Here is a 17,680-nt window from a genome sequence, read left to right as displayed (position 1 = left end):
TGGAAATTTCCATGTAAAATAGCTAGTATTGCAGCCTGCAGTATTTAAGGTGAAACAGACAATTCAAATAAGGAGCTGTGAATAATGAGCTAACTTAAGCGTCTTTGTGTTCTCTAAATTCTATAACAGCCATGTGCGCCCACTTACTGCAGCTGCTGGGCTGAAGTCTCACATCTGTCTAAAGGGGAAGGGGTGAGGCTGCTTCCAAATAAAGCACATTTCATTCATTCATAATGTTGTCAATCCAAGCTCATTATGTCACAATGAATTTTTCCTGGGTTGTGCGAAATCACAGAAAAAAATACAAAATGAATGTGCTCACTAAAGTGTCTATTGATTTACATTGGGGTGATCCTTGGGTTGAAGGATTGGTGTTGATACTGGAGTGCAAAATTTACACAGATGGAAGATGGATAAGTAAAGGTCAAAGCCCCATATATGTTTACCTGGTTAAATCTGGTTTCTAGTTACCTGGTTTCCACAACAGGGGTGGGGGGTGGGCACCAGAGGGGGTGTTCGGGAAAGGACTTACATAGTGAAATGAACCAACGTTTCTCCAGAACCTACATGTGCTACATGTTACATTTAAACAAAGTAACTGTCATAATGTGTGTGTAAGTGAAGTGACTGCAGCACAGCACATGGTGACACAAACGAAACGTATCCTCTGCTTTTAACCATCCCCCTTGGCAGTGGGCAGCCATGAAAGGTGCCTGTGTGCAGTGTGTGGGGACGGTACGGGGATTCAAACCACTAGGCCACCCCACCTGTGTGTGTGTGTCAGTCCAAAGAGAATAGTCTTCAGCTGTCTGATGACCTGTAGAAGGAAGCTGTTGCTCTGTATCGCTGAAGCTCTGTGTCACAGGAATGAGGCAAGACACGTGAGCGAGCGTGTGTTGGTGGAAATGAAAACCCAGTTGCGGAGTTCTGTTGTGCTGGGATCAAGATGCCGCCGGTGAGGTCGACTGCCATCACGACTGCTTCGACCTCGTTTACGTTCTTCTTGTCTGGCAAATCCACCACCATTGACAAGCATTTCACTGCATATCATAATGCAGGCGAATCTCCTCTGAGTTCATCTGTGAATGAGTCTGAAGGCAAGCAATGACTGAGCAACTGGAGACGGCCAACTTGCCATTTTATAGGAGTCGCGTCACCCCGCTCCTGCGTTGCTCCCGGTCAAGTGAGTGGAGTCACGTGACACTCAGTGAGGTTTCAATTGCTTTGGTACCTTTTTCCAGATGGCAAAAGGGTGAAGAGAGCATGTGAGGGGTGCATAGATTCCTTCACAATGCTGGTGGCTTTCTGGATTCAGCGTGTGTCCGTCATGGAGGGAGGAGAGACTGCAATGATCTTCTCACTGTCCTCACTGTTCGCTGTACGGATCTTTAAAATATGGCTGCACAATGGATTGTCTTTAATGGCCCTGGATTTTTTCCCGCAATTGTCTGGTGCCCCTGCCTTGCTCCTGATGGCCCTACTCAAAATCTATAGAAACCAAATGAGAATTCCTGGTGTCTTCCTCTTATAAGTCACTTTGGACAAAAGCGTCTGCTAAGTAAATTAAAGTAAAAGTAAAGTAATTCACTCTGTTGTAGTTTCTATGCATATACATACTATACAGACAATATGAAAGTTAAAGTTCATCTAAATATTCTCTAGAGAAGAAGGTCTTGAGCTGCTCTTTGAAAATACTCAGTGACTGAGCTGTTCTGACCTCAAGGGGAAGTTCATTCCACCACTGAGGGGCCAAGACAGAGAAGAGTCTAGATGAGTGTCTTCCTTTTACCTTCAGAGATGGAGGGACCAGGCGAGCAGTACTGGAGGCTCGGAGAATACGAGATGCAGTGTGAAGTATAATAAGGGCTGTGGTTTGGCTTTGTAGGCCATTTTTGAATGTGATGCGTGCAGTTACTGGGAGCCAGTGGAGGGAAGGTAACAGAGGGGTGGTGTGGGAGAACTTGGGAAGGTTGAAGATCAGTCGTGTTGCTGCATTTTGTATGAGTTGTAGAGGTTGGATAGTACATAGTGGTAGACCTGCTAGAAGGGAGTTACAGTAGTCCAGTTGTGAGATTACTAAGGACTGAACAAGTAGCTGGGTGGTCTGTGTTGACAGATAAGGACGGATTCGTCTGATATTTGTCAGGATTGCCTGCAGCTGGGCTCCACACCGGAACTCAATCCTGACGCCCCATAAATGCCGGAAGGTTCCGCCCGTTCGGGGTCGCTGGCACTTTCGTGAACTCTATGCACGAACTTGACCTTGTTTAGTTTTATGTGTTTTGAGTTCTGGCAATCGCCACACGCCTACGGGTTTGTTTCAGTTCTTGATTTATGTTAAACTGTTTTTGGCCATCGCGCCATTGTTTCTTTGTATTTCTTTGAGTTTGTTTATTTGTTGTATAATAAAAACCCCTTCCCAGTATGTCAGACCTCTGCGCTTCCTTCCCTCGTAAGTCCGTAGTCGTGACAATATTGTAGAGAAGGATGGTTACTGACAATGAGTGTATTTTAATGTTTTCAGTAACATACAGTAGAGAATCAAATTTGAATGGCACAAATTTATCAAATTTTGACTGTTAGACAATGCAAATGTAATTGTTAATAGATTTATTATATTAAATACTTCAACATGTTTACATAGAAAAACACTGCACAATCACCCAGCTTGGGTTGTTCCAGAGAATTCTTTTTACCTTTCTGCACAGGGAAGCAGATCATTTGAAGGGATTTAAGGATCTTGTCTGTAAACTAGAACCAAAATGCCTCCATTCAAGCTCATTCAATTACATGCAGTTCTCTGCACTTTCTAAAGTGCCCTGCCAAGCTTCCCTTTCTTCAAAGGTGCCTGAATAAAGGCTGGTGAAACAGAGGGTGATTATAAAACATTGTACAATGATTGTAAGCTGCTGTCATTGGCAATAACTGGGAGATGGCAACATTGATGAGAGCTGCTTACAGAAGACAGAATATTCACTAATTAGCCAATAAAGACATGAAAAGGTGCCTGTATTGTTACTGGAAAAGATCGGCTATTGTTACATCTAAAGTGTACTAGCTTCTAAAATGTCATGTTGCCTGTTTGCAAATGAACATGCACATACAGTGCATATGACGTTATTGTAAATTACTGTAAATACAGAACTGGTTTGATGCACCTGCAATACTGGGTAGAAATGAGACCTGGAACATGATTGATAGAAACACACATATTCCCATGTGAACATGAATAATAGAAATGACAAAGGGAACAAGTGCTTGAATGGGCTCAAAGCAGAACCCACTTGATAGGGAAAAACAGAACTGACACCAGCTATAGGTGCTTAGATAGCAGCAAGAACAAGCAAAATATTCGCCAGAGATCTAAACATTTTGAAATTCCTTCATTGGCATCATTGGGGCAGTTGTTGGTAAGGAAGGTTGTCTGTTAGAATCCCGAACCACAAAGGTGTCACTGAGCAGAATACTGTCCTCACCCACTTTGATGGCTGCCCACTGCTCACTAAGGTGATGGATTAAAGGCATAGGACACATTTTGTTGTGTGCACCGTGTAATTAGCAAGTGATTGGACAGTCATGTATAGAGGGCACAGAGGGTCCTTGTGAAAAGAACTAAAATATCAAGGGTTATATATAAGAGCAGGCTGGAAGATGATATAACAATTTCACTCCTTACTCCAAAAATTTATTATAAAATGACTTTCGGGTTCCCTTTAGACATAAGGGATGCATGACTTCACCACTCATTAAGTATCCCGACATTTCTCTAGTCTCCGAGCCCTCCTTTAAGCCATATGTGACCTCGGGTGATATTGTAGGTGCATGTCTAGCAGATTGCAGATATATTTTAAAAATCCTAAATGAACAGCCTCTGAGTCATTTATTTTTAAATTCCCTTTAGCTTCTGTCTTTTACGTTCCATTTCAATTTCAGCAAATTACAGTTGAGATGATCCTTCTTTTTCACTCGCTTTTATTAATGCTCATGAATGAACCTGCCCAAACTCCAGGTTGTCATGGCAACAGGTGAACAGACCTGAACTGCCAATATTAGACAATATAACTTACACTAAGAAATGTCACACACAGACAGTTAGGTTTTATAACGTTATGGGGCCCTTTCTGGGGACTGTAATACTCCTTTTTAAAAATTGTGTTTGAAACTTCAACAAACACGGTTGTGAAGATGCTTAGAAGAAACATTGTGTAATGAAATTCATTGTGCACTTATATGGAGGCCACTGTAGATGGCATAAGATTAAACTTTTGTGAAACCTTCTGTCAGCATTTACAGCTACATTCGTAACTTTACCTTATAGGCATATTGTCAGGACTGTCAGAAGAAGTACTGATACAACGCAAGTGAAAACAAGACAGATTTCTTGCTTCTGACCACACAATTTATCCCTAAAGGCTTGGAATAGATTCATTGCCTGACAGCCACATTTGGTGCTGCTTTCAAAGAGAAGGATGTAGATGTCAGAAAAGCATTCGGCAAAGCACGGACTAAAGTGGTGTCCTCTATTACAGGACTGTTGTGGCCACAGTCTTTATTTATCTGTCACAGAAGCAGCTGAAAGGGACACAGAGGGGACACCAGAGGGGACACCAAAACATGACGGGTGCATTCTACCAAAGCAAGCAGAAAAAGAAAAAGTTATTTGAAGAAAATAGAGTGTAGTATCCTTATATGTCATAAAACAAATATTTATTTTGTATAGATATTCTAGCTAATACAGTGTGGGAAGCTAGCTTTTGGAGTGCCTCCTAATGAGCTTGTCATGTCCTGGACCTCGCAGGCCGTGGCCACTAGGGGTCGCAGCTGGACGATAAATTACTTATATTATGTTGGTTTCATTTATCCTGGGTTTGATCTTTTCACTGAAATGCATGTTATGTGTACAACCTGCTCAGATTTTTTTTAAATCAATATAATTTCTGGCATAATGCATTTTAGGCAAAGTCCTATTCTTTTTTTATTGTTCCTTATTAAATAAAAGATAGATAAAAAGATCAAAGATGCATTCTCCATCCTCTGATCCATACAAATGTATTTCAATTCAGAAAGACAAGAAAACAATCTTGAAGATTGTGTTGTGTTTAATCCCACAAAGGGTTGAAGAAAAAAAATAATATTAAGTATGTTTTCCATGGGGTTGATGATACATGATAAATAGTAAAGGATGAACAGATCATGTATTACGTTTTATCCACAGGCCACTGGTACTCTCACTCTGAGCCCTTCTGTTATGTGGTTTCCTGAAAGGGGGATGGTTGTGGGCAAAGTCTGACTTGTTTCCTCTGGACTGCACTTTTCTGGATGAATGTCTGAGATTTTGTAGCCGACTCTGTGTACAAACGTGTAGATGGAGTGTACAGAGGCCAAAAATGCAGGGCTCGGTTCTGAGTAACCATAGGTTCCTTTGTGGACTTGAATAGCTGTAAAGTGAGTGTGTGATTCTGAGGCTGGATGTACTGTACAGAAGTGTGTGTTTGTGTGTGTGTGTAGCTGGCATAGCCCTCCCTCTCCATCTGGTCTCTATTAAAGTCATGAGTATAAAACAGCTCAGCAGAAGCTCCATCCGCAGACAGACGTGCACACACACAGTCAAACACTCACTCTAATTCATTGAGAACCATGGATGTATCACTGTGGGTCAGTCTCCTCTGTCTGCAGGGGTTTATATACACGGGCGCTTTTACCAGCTTGGACGGAGGCTGGGACTGCACCGCTGGAGAGGTCGCCAGGTTACAGGTAAGATGTGCCTCTTATCTAGAATCTCCAGTCATTCTCAGAGCATCATAGCCAGGGTGGTAGTAGCCTAGTGGGTAACACACTCGCCTATGAACCAGAAGACCCAGGTTCAAATCCCACCTACTAAGACACTAAGACACTTAACCCTAAATTGCTCCAGGGGGACTGTCCCTGTAAGTCGCTCTGGATAAGGGTGTCTGATAAATGCAGCTAATGTAAATAGCCTTTACTCTGAGACAATACAGGATTTATTCTGTTCTTTATTAATGTTTGTGGAACCAAACAGTCTAATATTTATTGTACACTGTTATAAAAACACATTGTAATCATTTCATTTTGTAACTAAAAGTCATGTGTCAACGATTTTTTTCTTTGCAGCAGAAACAAAAATTATAAATAGAGCTTCAGAAGCAGGTGTGTGTACAGTATGTCAGCCCAAGGAGTGTGAAGGGCAGCCAGTGTGACGGCCAAAACGCGTGCAGTCTGCACTGTAAATTTCCCCCTCGTTTATACATGTCACTGCTGTGTGTTTTTATTAACAAGAGTTGAGACCCAGAAGGCATGTTGAGCACATGTCCCATCTGAAAAACCGCATGGACACATGTTAATTCACTCTGTCCTTTAGTCTCTGAGATGCGTGTCTGCACCAGCCTCAGCTTTTATGGCCGCATTACCAAAAATACCATGAATAGGAACAAAGTCACCCAACTTTCCAGCAGATTTCTGGAGGACTGGCGGGGCAGTTGCTTTGCCGTTGGTCCTGTCCAAAATAAATTTGCCTGCTTGCGTTAGTATAAACATGTCAGGTTGGATCTTACACCCATTTCCTCGGACAAGAGCAGTCTGGTTTTGGAGAAATATAGGGGTCCGTGCTTGTTTTTTTTTCTTCTCAGAAGTTCCTGGGAACATGTGGTCTGAGCAATGCAAGCAATAGATTCACAGAGTCAGACAGATTTTCATGAAAAAGGTTAAATTGAATGTGTCAACTCATTCGCCACCAAATAAGATAATACAATTTAACTGGATGATTTAATTATCGAAGAGCTTAGAACAAAAACCCTTTCTTCTGTTCGAATTGTGGCTGGATATGAAGAATTTTGCATCTTTGTCAACTACGTATCTATCTATGTATCTATCTATCTTAGTGTACTACCAGCTTTAATAACAGGACTCACTAGAGATGTGTCTAATTTGAAATACTGGATCCTTGGAAGGGGTATTCAGTTAAGGCTTGGCCTGTGTTGACCACATTTTTGAAAGGCTGCAGCATTTGAGTATTGTAATATGATCTATTCTGTCATACAGGCCCGTTGTTATGAGCTTTTTCCAGCACACATTGGCATATGTGGTCTGCAAAAGATCACAGCAAAAGAATGATAGAGTTCTTATCTGAATGACCCTTGGTAAAACTTGGACCCATACACTATAACTTCCTTAAAAGAATGGGGAAATTTCAGAACAAAGACATCAGTGACAAACTACAAAAACTCCTCTAAAAACAGCAGCTGTCAGGTTTCAGCCAGGACAGATGTTTTCATTGAAACACTTTAATTTGCAAAGTGATGTGGTCAGGGTGTAGTGAATATATTACTACATAATGGTTGGCTCATTCGTTTTAGGAATACATTAGTGTGAAGGGGCTTGAGATGAATAAAGTTTTAATGTTTTAATAAAGCTTTTTCTTCCAAACAGGAATCAGATGGAAAGATACAAGAACTCGTAAGTTCTGAAAGCACAACTGAACTATTTATCTGATAGCACCTTGGCAGACGTTCATTCTGCTTCTCTCTCTCTACCACCAGGTGAGATCAAGGAGGGATGCTTACCGCAGTCAGATTGGAGCCGTCTCTGCAAAGGGTTTCCCCAATGCACTGCTACAGACCAGAGATAATTCACTAGAGAAAGTAAGGATGTGAAATCAGCATTAATACCTATTTAAATCAACACATGATATGGAAAAACAAATTGTTTTTCACTGTTTCTATTCCACATTTGGCCATCTGGGGAACAGGGCACAGTCACTGTGTACATATTTGAATTCATGCTCACATGATTTGGACTGCAAAGCAAAAGAGCAAAACATGTTCTAAAAGCATGAATAATAAGAAATACACATAGAAAAGGTGAACACAACAAAGAAAACCAAGCTGCTCATTTTTGTAATGCACTAAATATTCATCACAGACAAATAATCAAGTCCATGTGAAACAAGACACACCTGAATAAATTTCCATCTGACTAATGTATGTCTTCCATCTCACAAATAATAGGAACAACACACACTGATTGGACACCGCATTATGAACTCTGGCAGTTGAACAAATGCCACTGATATACACACTGTAGGTGGGAACCTTGCATTTGTGTGGAAGGTGTGTGACATCTGCTTAGACATTGCTGCTGACCAAGTGCATCCATTCACGAAAGCAGTATTCCCTGATGGTCTTTCACCAGGATAATGCATCCCACCACACTGCTAACTTGCCTGAAGAATAGCTTGAGGAACATGCCTACAAGTTTCATGTGGTCATATTGAGATCTGAAGAATCTGTAGCTCAAGTAATCAAGCATGTGTGTGATGGGCTGGAAAGCAATTCTGATCCATGGAGGCACCACCTTATAAAAACAAGAACATGCTGGATACCATGGCGCACTTTCAGGAGTCCACCCCTGAGAAGGTGGACCTATTCAGTGTAAAGCAATGTTATGGCTGTTACCAGTGTATGGTAACAGAGTGTTGAATAAATCATACAGCATAAAACATTATCACAATATACTTTCCCATATCAAATGATTCCTTTTTTGTCAAGATTTTTTCTGATATTGTGTGTGTGAGCAAGAGAGAGCAAAAGACTTCATTGAAGTTTTCTTTTCTTTTGTCACTGTCAGACTGACAGGCCAAGGAAGTATCTGTCCAAGAAAAAGAGACCATCCAAAGTTCCGAAAATTGGCTCTCTGTCACTGCTTAAACACAACCTCAAGTCTCCTCTTCAGGTATGTCACCATGACTTTATTGCTGTGCGCTGTATATGTAAACCAGCAATGGCCGGGTCAGTAGTTCTGAGAGATGAGGCTGCTGTTCCAGACAAAACAATCCAACCTGCATTTTACACATTATCACTGATGATGCTGTACATTTGCTGAAATTATGTTCTTTCTACATTCCAATTTTTTACTTTTACATTACCTTTACTTCTCAGATAACAAGGGTAAGAAGAGATGAGGAAGAAGAAAAAGTGAGTTGACTATTTTATAATTTTCGAAATACACACACACAGTGTGTTCAAGTCAGACTTAATTTTAAGCCTTATCGTTTTAATGTATTAGGCACATCTCTGAGTTGACACACAGTCACACCAAGCATAAAACATGTCTGTCGCTTTTCCATTCCATTCCAGGACATGAAAGATCGTAAGCTGCGGCTGACGGCGAGGAAGAACCCCAGGAAGCGAACAGGAATCCTTTCCGTTTTGGCAGGTATAGCCACCACAGTGAGAGTGAAGAGATAGTGTACATTGCTTGAACTGACGTTTTCTACTCCACCACAGATGAGCAAATCCAGACGGAGGGAAAATGAAAAGACACCAAGATGACTATGTGAAAAGAACAGCAAAGAATTGGAGGAATGGTGAAAAGGAAAATAATTCTTCAATAATGGGCAATTTGGTCCATAATGGGTTTCCCTGTTGCATTACTGACATAAAAATATATTATCTCTTACACTTTAGCTTTTGTTAGAGAACATTATTTATACACAGAACAATATATGTATTGAACTTATTTAGTGCATAGCCTTTTCTTGTGTAATTTAAATAGATATTGAGAAAATATATTCACTAAGAATTTTTTTTTAAAATACAGTCTGGACTTGCATCTTGCAACTGGCATTGCTGCCAAATGCCGAAATGGCAAACTTTAATTAAAGAGTGTATTGGCTAAAATGATCTTTGAGCCTCTTTTCACTTGTCACTGATGATATGCAGTAAAGAAGATCCAATGCTGTGAGAATATTAATGTCTGAAGATTTATTCTTGAAAACATAGTACTTGGGGAGAAGTATCCCCAATCTTTTTGTAATAATTTTCTTTCTTCTATTCACAAAATTACTATATCATCATAGATGTAAAATAAGCATGACAGTAAAATGTCTGTATAAACAGAACAAATCCAAAATAACCAAATAAAGAATGAATAGCAAGTCTGTATACGAGGTAAAATACCTAAAACAAAGCTGCAATCACCTATGCAATCTATGCAATCAAGGACCTGAAATCTCTTGCTTGTCATGATGCTGCTAGAAGGCTTTTCTTTATCTACAAGGCTTTTGTGTAAGAAAAAAAATGGATGGAGCGAGACATGATGTCCCAGATGTGCTCAATTGGATTCTGGTCTGGGGAACAGTCAGGTTGACTCGTAGCATAAATGCCTTCATCTTGCAGGAACTGCTGACACACTCCAGCCACATGAAGTCTAGCATTGTCTTGCATTAGGTGGAACCCAGGGCCAACTGCACCAGCATATGGTCTCACAAGGGGTCTAGGAATCTCATCTCAGTGCCTAATGGCTGTCAGGCTACCTCTGGCAAGCACATGGAGGGCTGTACAGCACCCCAAAGAAATGCCACCCCACACTATTACTGACCCACTGCCAAACAGGTCATTCAGGAGGATGTTACAGGCAGCAGAACGTTCTCCACCGCATCTCAGGGTGGTAGTAGCTTAGTGGGTAATCACTTGTAACACACTCACCTATGAACCAGAAGTTTGCCTATTCTCCTCATTCCTTCTTGCACAAAGGCAAAGGTAGCAGTCTGTGAGTGCACATTGGAAAAGCATGAGTGTAGCTCGATTCAGCAAGAGTTTGACCAGAATGCGAATACCGCAACTATTGGCTCGCAAGATTGTGCAGGAGCTTCAGCTTTTGCCAATTGGAGTGTCAGCGTGAGCTTGAGCTCAGAAAGCAGGAGGCTGGAATGGAATGTGACCAAGTACCAGTGTGACTTTATGTAAAGCTCCCATTCGGGTTAAGTCTAGGACTGCTGTCGTATGGCGGTCCGTCTGTTTGAGGGCCTACTTTCTCTCAGGGTATATTAGTCCCCAGAGCATTGTGGAGTTCCCAGTTTGGCCTATTATTTTTCACATCAATGACATTTCGTATTTCTGTGGAAGTGGGGGAAATCATATTTCGTTGGACCATGGTTTGCATAAGTTTTGCCCTATTATTAAACCACCACCATTTTTGCTTTTGAGTGTAACCTGTTTAGTTTTCCACTTCTTGTTTTTGAACCTTCATTATTTTTGGTTAGAGATTCATTGAATATTGCAGATAATGTATTTGAGGGGGAATGCTTTATCTTGTGCTCGCTTGGATCAACCGAAGGGTTGATATTTGGTGGTTGGGGGTGTTACATCCCTGGACGTCTGTGTGGCTGGCTGTGTTTTTGTGTCCTGTCTCTTTTATGTTGGTTAGCTGTGCTGGTTAGCTCACTATAAATAAATGCATGCTTTGTTTGGTTGTGTGTGTGTAAAACAGTGGACGTCCTCCTCTCCACACCCTTGTCATGTCCAGTTGCCATGACTCAACTTTCAGACAAATTCACCTGGATGACTGAGAATCTTCACAGACACTGTCCACTAACGAGGAATGGCAGAGGATCCCCAAATCCAGGTGTGAAAAACTTGCTTTTCCAAAAAAGACTCATGGCTGTATTTGATCAAAAGGGAGCTTCTACTACTGAACAAAGGGTCTGAATACTTAGGAATACCATGTGAGATTTCAGTTTTTCTTAATTAACAAATCTGCAAAAATGTCAAATATTGGGTGCTGTGCGCACATTAAGTAAAAATGACCTAAATGACTTTAGAAAATGGCTGCAAAATAACAAAGAGTGAAACATTTAAGGTGGTCTGAATACTTCCCACTGTACCCACTGTATGTCAGCATGTCTTTGTGGTGGGTTTGTTTTTTTGTGATTAAACTTTTTGTCTTGGTATATTGTTATTACAGTTAGAGGCTATTTTTTGACAATGTCAAATGATCAATAAAACTTTGTGACGCTCTCAATATGTGAGATGCAGAACAAAGGGTTGAAATGCTGTGTGAGACACCTGGTCACCCTACTGGTTACATAAAAATGGAATTTCTGGTTACTCTCAAGAAAAAAAATCACGATCAAATGTAGTGCTGTATGGACATCTTCTTATAAACATCTGGAGCTCAGCAGTACTAAATGGTCAGAGACAATAAAACTGCTAAACAAACAAGGTTTATGGCCAATATTGGCCCATAGGCTTGTCACAATACTGAAATTTCAAACTCGATGAGAGAGAGAAAAAACAAAACAGGAACTTTAAAAATAATTTCAATAATTAATTATATATATAAAGTCATAACACCATGTGTGTGGGGTTTTTATATATATATATACACACACACACTACATAAAGAAAGGAATAAATTAATTGATCACAAACACACAAATAAATAAACCCTCCTCTGAATTTTTGCATCTCTATTGCGATAATTTAACGAATCACCTAATGACGGAGGCAGAGAATCAAATTAACATTTAATATATATGTTTAATATATATTTAATGTAAATGTAAATATACTTACAACATGCAAAACTTTTTACCAATGAAAAAAACAAATTTACAAGCAGCAAATCATATGGAAAAGACCAGAAGTTCGTGTTTGCTGACTGGTCATTTACTGACCCGACCGGAATAAAATGATAAAAACCCGAATCTAAATACTTCCAGACAGCACTCTTGCTTTTTAAAACTTTTAGCAAGCTTGGTGCTGCATAATTGTGGAATTTTATTTCTCATGTAAACATTGGGTCCTCCAGGTAACAACGGGAGGGACGGCCTGCTGCAATGCCTGATGAACATTGCTGTAGTCTGCCGGCGATTTCGTGAGATCAGCATGCCTTGTGGGTCTGTAAGTAAGGCCAATTTACTTGTAGTGTGTGTGTGGGAAGCGTTACACCATGGGGTAGATGGGCAGGACCAGGTCTTAGAAGTGATGCATTCTCGCTTCTGGGTGGTCTTAAATAGTACAAGTTGGCGGCACCTGCTGGCCCCAGTGCAAATAAAAAGCGATTTTTGTTCCAGGCAAGAAGACTGAAGCATCTCCATTCTTCTGATTGCAATGATGACTCTCCACAATACCTTTTAGCTAAGGAAGATATCAAGTAATTTTTTTCCAGAGAGAGATTGAAATAAGGTAAATTCTAATCATGCTTCATAGTTTTCAGGACAACCTGATATTTTGCTCCTTGTGTCCATCAAACCAGCTATATCAAACCTAGTGACCTGAGAATCCAGACACACCAATGATACCATAACAAAACCAAAAAAACGACATTTTCGAAATAAAGAGTCTTCACTCAAATCATTTAAATTTATTCCAGGTTGGAAAAGTCATAGATTGAGGCTGATGTGTCAAGTGGTTTGGTGTTCAAGAGGAAACGATGTATGTGCTAGAAACCTGCTGAGATTCACATAGTTAGATCTGGAAACAAAAACATGCATATTTTAAGGCAGATTACTCAACCTTTCTGTTTGTGCTTTAAGCCATTATTAGCAATTTCTAACATTGTGTCCTGTGTCAGCACAAGAAAGCAATGAACTTGATAATGTTTTAATTAAATTTTAAATTATTAAAACTCATACTAAAGACAATGACATTTTTTATCATGATTAATGTTGATAAGAGTATGAATCTAACATGACTCAAACAAAAATTAGTCAACAAAGACCATATATTGTTGTGGTTGTTTAGAAATGTAACATTAATTCCCAGAATTAACGAATTTCTCTTTTTGATTTCACTTCATCACAACCATTCAGACTATTGGGACCACTGAAACGGCGCTGATTGTTTTGTCTACTGGCTTGTCGGAAAGACGACGTGCTGTTTCACAGCCTGGCCCTGGCCCGTTTGAGCTGGTCACGCAGCTCCATGCCAGCAATGGAGGACAGATGGACCTCATCTGGACCGTCAGCTAAGCGCAGACTCCGGGCGTAGGAATACCTTCAAAACAGACAAAGTGCTTATGTGGCCTTTTATGACAATACTTTTAAGTGCCTTGGGATTGTATCTCAAATTTGAGATACCACTTAAATCTTATTTAGCTTATTTAGGCAAGAAATGTATGCTTCAGAATAATCTTTCAATAATTGATTCACCATTAAATACATTTACATCAGCATCTCATATTTCCCATAAAAACTTTCAAGGAGAATGGAACCCTGGCACTGAACATGTTTCATAATGGATTGAATGCTGGAACAGAAGGAACAGCCATCTAACCAGACCCAGTGACCGAGCGACGACACCAGTCAGGAATCTTTTTCAACTTCAGTAGCTTGGAGAGGAGTGAAGCCACATCAGTCGACTATATTGAGGGTTCAGCATAAACCATAATACCAGTCTGTGTGTGGTCATTAACAAAGTACTTAAAAGTGAATCAGAAGCACGCACATGTACATAAAAACACAAAATGTCCCCACTTACATGTGTGCAAGGGGAAAATCAGAGGAGAGCCCTGCACCCCCGTGGACCTGAATGGAACAGTCTACCACCTTACAGGCCATCCTGCCTGCAGCCACTTTAATCATGGCAATCTGTGTGTGAGAGAGAGAGAGAGAGAGAGAGAGAGAGATGCCTTATCCAGTGCCACTGATCTTCACCAAAATAAGAATGTGAACTAAGCTGCATATCAAAAACTTCATACACACATTGCTCCATTATGAAAAAAAGACGTCATTCTCAACACACACATACACAAATCTAATATGTTCGTACTTCTGGCATATTTCTGTTTGAATTTGTCACTTATTTCCCACAGTTCTGTCAATCTTTAAATAACAGTGGGCTATCTCATGTTATCGTATCTGATCGGTGTATAAAAATGAAAATCATAATTTTGGGTACAGGTACATTGAGGACTGAGCCTGAAAAGACAGCATCTGCCTTGGGAAAGGTACGCCGCCCCTGTAAAGGTCAGAAGAAGCTGCGTCCTTCGGTGGATTAGCATTAACACAAACACGACACAGCGCTGAGTCACCCTGTCCTCCAGCAGAATGCTGCACTATAGCTGTGACAGCGGCCAGCAGACTCACTACCTCGGGGGAATGACACTGTGGGTAAACCAGCCATGCTGTGACAGTAATGGAACCTGAACAGATTGTGTGTGTGTGTGTGTGTGTTTGTGTTTTTTACCTGCTTCCTTGCCACCTTATTGCCCTGCGTGTCGAGTGCGTGAGCTGCGCTGAGGGTCAGGAGGCGGGTTTGCTCGATGGAAATCCGGCATTCAGCAATCCAATGAGCCACCACCTCCTACGGATGCCAGGACCGAAAAAAGACAAACACATTTAGCACCACACACTACAGTAGAGCAGTAGGGTTGGTATCCAATGTTGTGCCAGTTCACACTGAAAAACAATTATTTTAAAGTATAACAGGTTAATGTTAATCCCTACTCATTGGCTGAATGAAAACAGCATGTGGGCAACATTCATGGCCACACCAATTATATTCATAATTTGTTAAATAATTCATTCAATGCAGCATTTCACAGAAATAGCAGTGTGTTCATGTACATTATTGCTGGTATGTACACTGGCTTTTGACTACCTGTACTATTTAAAAAGAGCTATGATAATAATAATTTGAAATACATAATTCATATATACACCTATCACATAAAACTGCATTCTGTTGCATGGGCAGCTTTATGCAATTCTCACTCAGGCCTCTAGGTGTCACCAGAGTTACAACGGACACGCATAAGGATGGGCTGCAGTTCATTTGCCAGACCCTAACCCACTTTAACGAATGACTTCATAATTAGCTGACCAACTAAGGCATATGCTCTATTAGAAAAACCTCAGCAGGACTCTGGGATAGTCATTACTGACTCCTAGTGCCTTGATTCCCAGGCTTTTTAGTCACAGCGAGAGGTTAGAGTTACATGCCAACAGATAATTAGATCAAAATGCAAACAGTAGCTCATCTTTTCCTTACTGTGCGCACACACACACACACACACACACACACACACTATTCACTCATGCAGTTCAGTTTTTCCAAATATATTTATTCAATTCACTGGAGAAATTCTACACTCAAAACCACACCAATGTTAATGCTACCTAAGAACATGAGAGTTAATTTGTGCTGTTAATTATTCAGCTAAACACACACACGCCACACTTACGTGCTGGTAGAGTTTCTTGCCAAACGCCTGCCTTTTTGCAGCTCTTTGGCACAACAGCTGCAGCGCAGTCTCTGCTAGGCCCACGGCCCTCATGCAGTGATGCAGCCTGCCAGGCCCCAACCGGCCCTGAGCAATCTCAAAGCCCCGACCCTCGCCTGCAACACACACACACACACACACACACACACACACAAAAACACTAATGTAAAAACCAGAGCCCTTATCTACAAGCACATACTAGGCCACATCAAATTCACTCCCTTCATTAACATATACAAATATGTACACACATGCAAGCACACACACACATCTGCACTTTGATTCACCTAGAATAATATTGGATGCAGGCACTCGCACATTCTCAAAGGCAATCTCTAAATGGCCTCCGTGGACGGCATCTGTTGATGAAACAAAGAAAAAAAAAAAAGTCAAAAATTTCATACAAATCACAGAAAACAAAAGAGCCAAAGAGGATGAAAATCACACACCTCTAGAAAATGTATTACAGAAAAATAAGAAAAAATATTCAACTACAATCACACAATAAAGTATAAAGGGGCTAACCATCCTGCCCAAACACTGTGAGGGGTCGGATCCGCTTGACCCCAGGCATGTCCATTGGCACCAGGATCATGCTGTGTTGTCCATGTCTGAAACATGGAAAGACCATCTATATGGTTAAAATCTGCATGTTCTTTGTGGATACACTCATGGTAGTGCTGCAGTGCTACTCATTTCATTCCGATTACTTCAGCCCTTTTTGGTGTCTTCCTCAATTAGCAACATGGGTTTAAAATTGTAAAAAAAATTCATTAACAATTTACAAATTACAATTCTAGCACATAGCTAGAAAGAACTGAAAGCTACATCAAATGATCAAATTTAACATTAATGATAAAAAAGCATTATTGTTAAACATGATCATTAATTTACACAATGGTCCAAAACCAAGAATCTCTGCCATCGAGATCAACAAAAAAAATATTCACAAGAATCCCAGGCTTCCTGGAAAGGGTGTTTCCACCGCAGCTTTTTCAGTTCCAGATTGCCTGTGGCAGGATCGTATAAGAGGGGAGGAGGGATAAAACACCTACGCCATCGCTTGAGTTTGGTTTGGGCTCTGGTTGTCATAATAATTGGCCTGGCCCTTCATTGCACCCCACCAGTGGGGTACAGGTGGGGCACGACAAGCTGGAGCAAAATATATTTAATGCAATTATATAATGCGACAAAAATCATACACTCGAACAAATGAGTAATTAATACATACAGGCTGAAACATTGCAAGGTTTGTCTCTTTCAAGTGACAATGTTTAACATGCATTATATCAAGTGGTAGGCTTTTCCTTAAAACCAGCCAACTTCACTGTGCATTTAGTCCATTTTGGCCCCCACAACACCCACCTACATGCCCATTTTCTTTGGAAGCACCTCCAGTACTTCCTGTAAAGCGTGGTGAGCAAAAGAAAGGAAGGCAGAGTGTGGCCTGTCAGCAGCCAGGCTCATTACACCCGGCGAGACCCTGCTGCTTTACAGCAGGCTATTGGAGACAGATGCGCTGTAACATTCGTTTAAATCCACAGCGCCCGTACTGAGGGGGGTGGGGGGTGGGGGGTGGGGGGAGGCAGTCGTCTGGTGGCACAGATGGTAAAAGGACCGGGAACTGGCCTTTCTGTCCTCTGCTAAACATCACACAGGG

General features: G+C 40.9%; 1 protein-coding gene across 2 annotated transcripts in view; it reads right to left on the bottom strand.

Annotated features, from left to right (window-relative positions):
- Positions 1 to 13,146: 13,146 nt before the first annotated feature.
- The window catches only part of acad11 (acyl-CoA dehydrogenase family, member 11), a 33,255-nt gene continuing 28,721 nt past the window's right edge, over positions 13,147 to 17,680 (bottom strand). Inside the window, exons 15-20 of one of the 2 annotated variants that reach the window (XM_028962540.1) lie at positions 16,546 to 16,631; positions 16,308 to 16,379; positions 15,982 to 16,136; positions 14,985 to 15,101; positions 14,277 to 14,386; positions 13,147 to 13,793 (exon numbers count right to left, since the gene is read on the bottom strand). In XM_028962540.1, the coding sequence (XP_028818373.1) occupies positions 13,679 to 13,793; positions 14,277 to 14,386; positions 14,985 to 15,101; positions 15,982 to 16,136; positions 16,308 to 16,379; positions 16,546 to 16,631 (655 nt within the window). In that variant the 3' untranslated portion in view covers positions 13,147 to 13,678. Of the gene's footprint in view, positions 13,794 to 14,276; positions 14,387 to 14,984; positions 15,102 to 15,687; positions 15,817 to 15,892; positions 16,137 to 16,307; positions 16,380 to 16,545; positions 16,632 to 17,680 lie in introns of those variants that run through there. The other variant, XR_003743223.1, reaches the window with a different exon arrangement.

The sequence above is a fragment of the Denticeps clupeoides genome, chromosome 2 (genome assembly GCF_900700375.1).
Source record: "Denticeps clupeoides chromosome 2, fDenClu1.1, whole genome shotgun sequence".
Taxonomy (NCBI): domain Eukaryota; kingdom Metazoa; phylum Chordata; class Actinopteri; order Clupeiformes; family Denticipitidae; genus Denticeps; species Denticeps clupeoides.
Note: the sequence above shows the minus strand (reverse complement) of the source record. Positions and strands in the feature narration are given on the sequence as shown.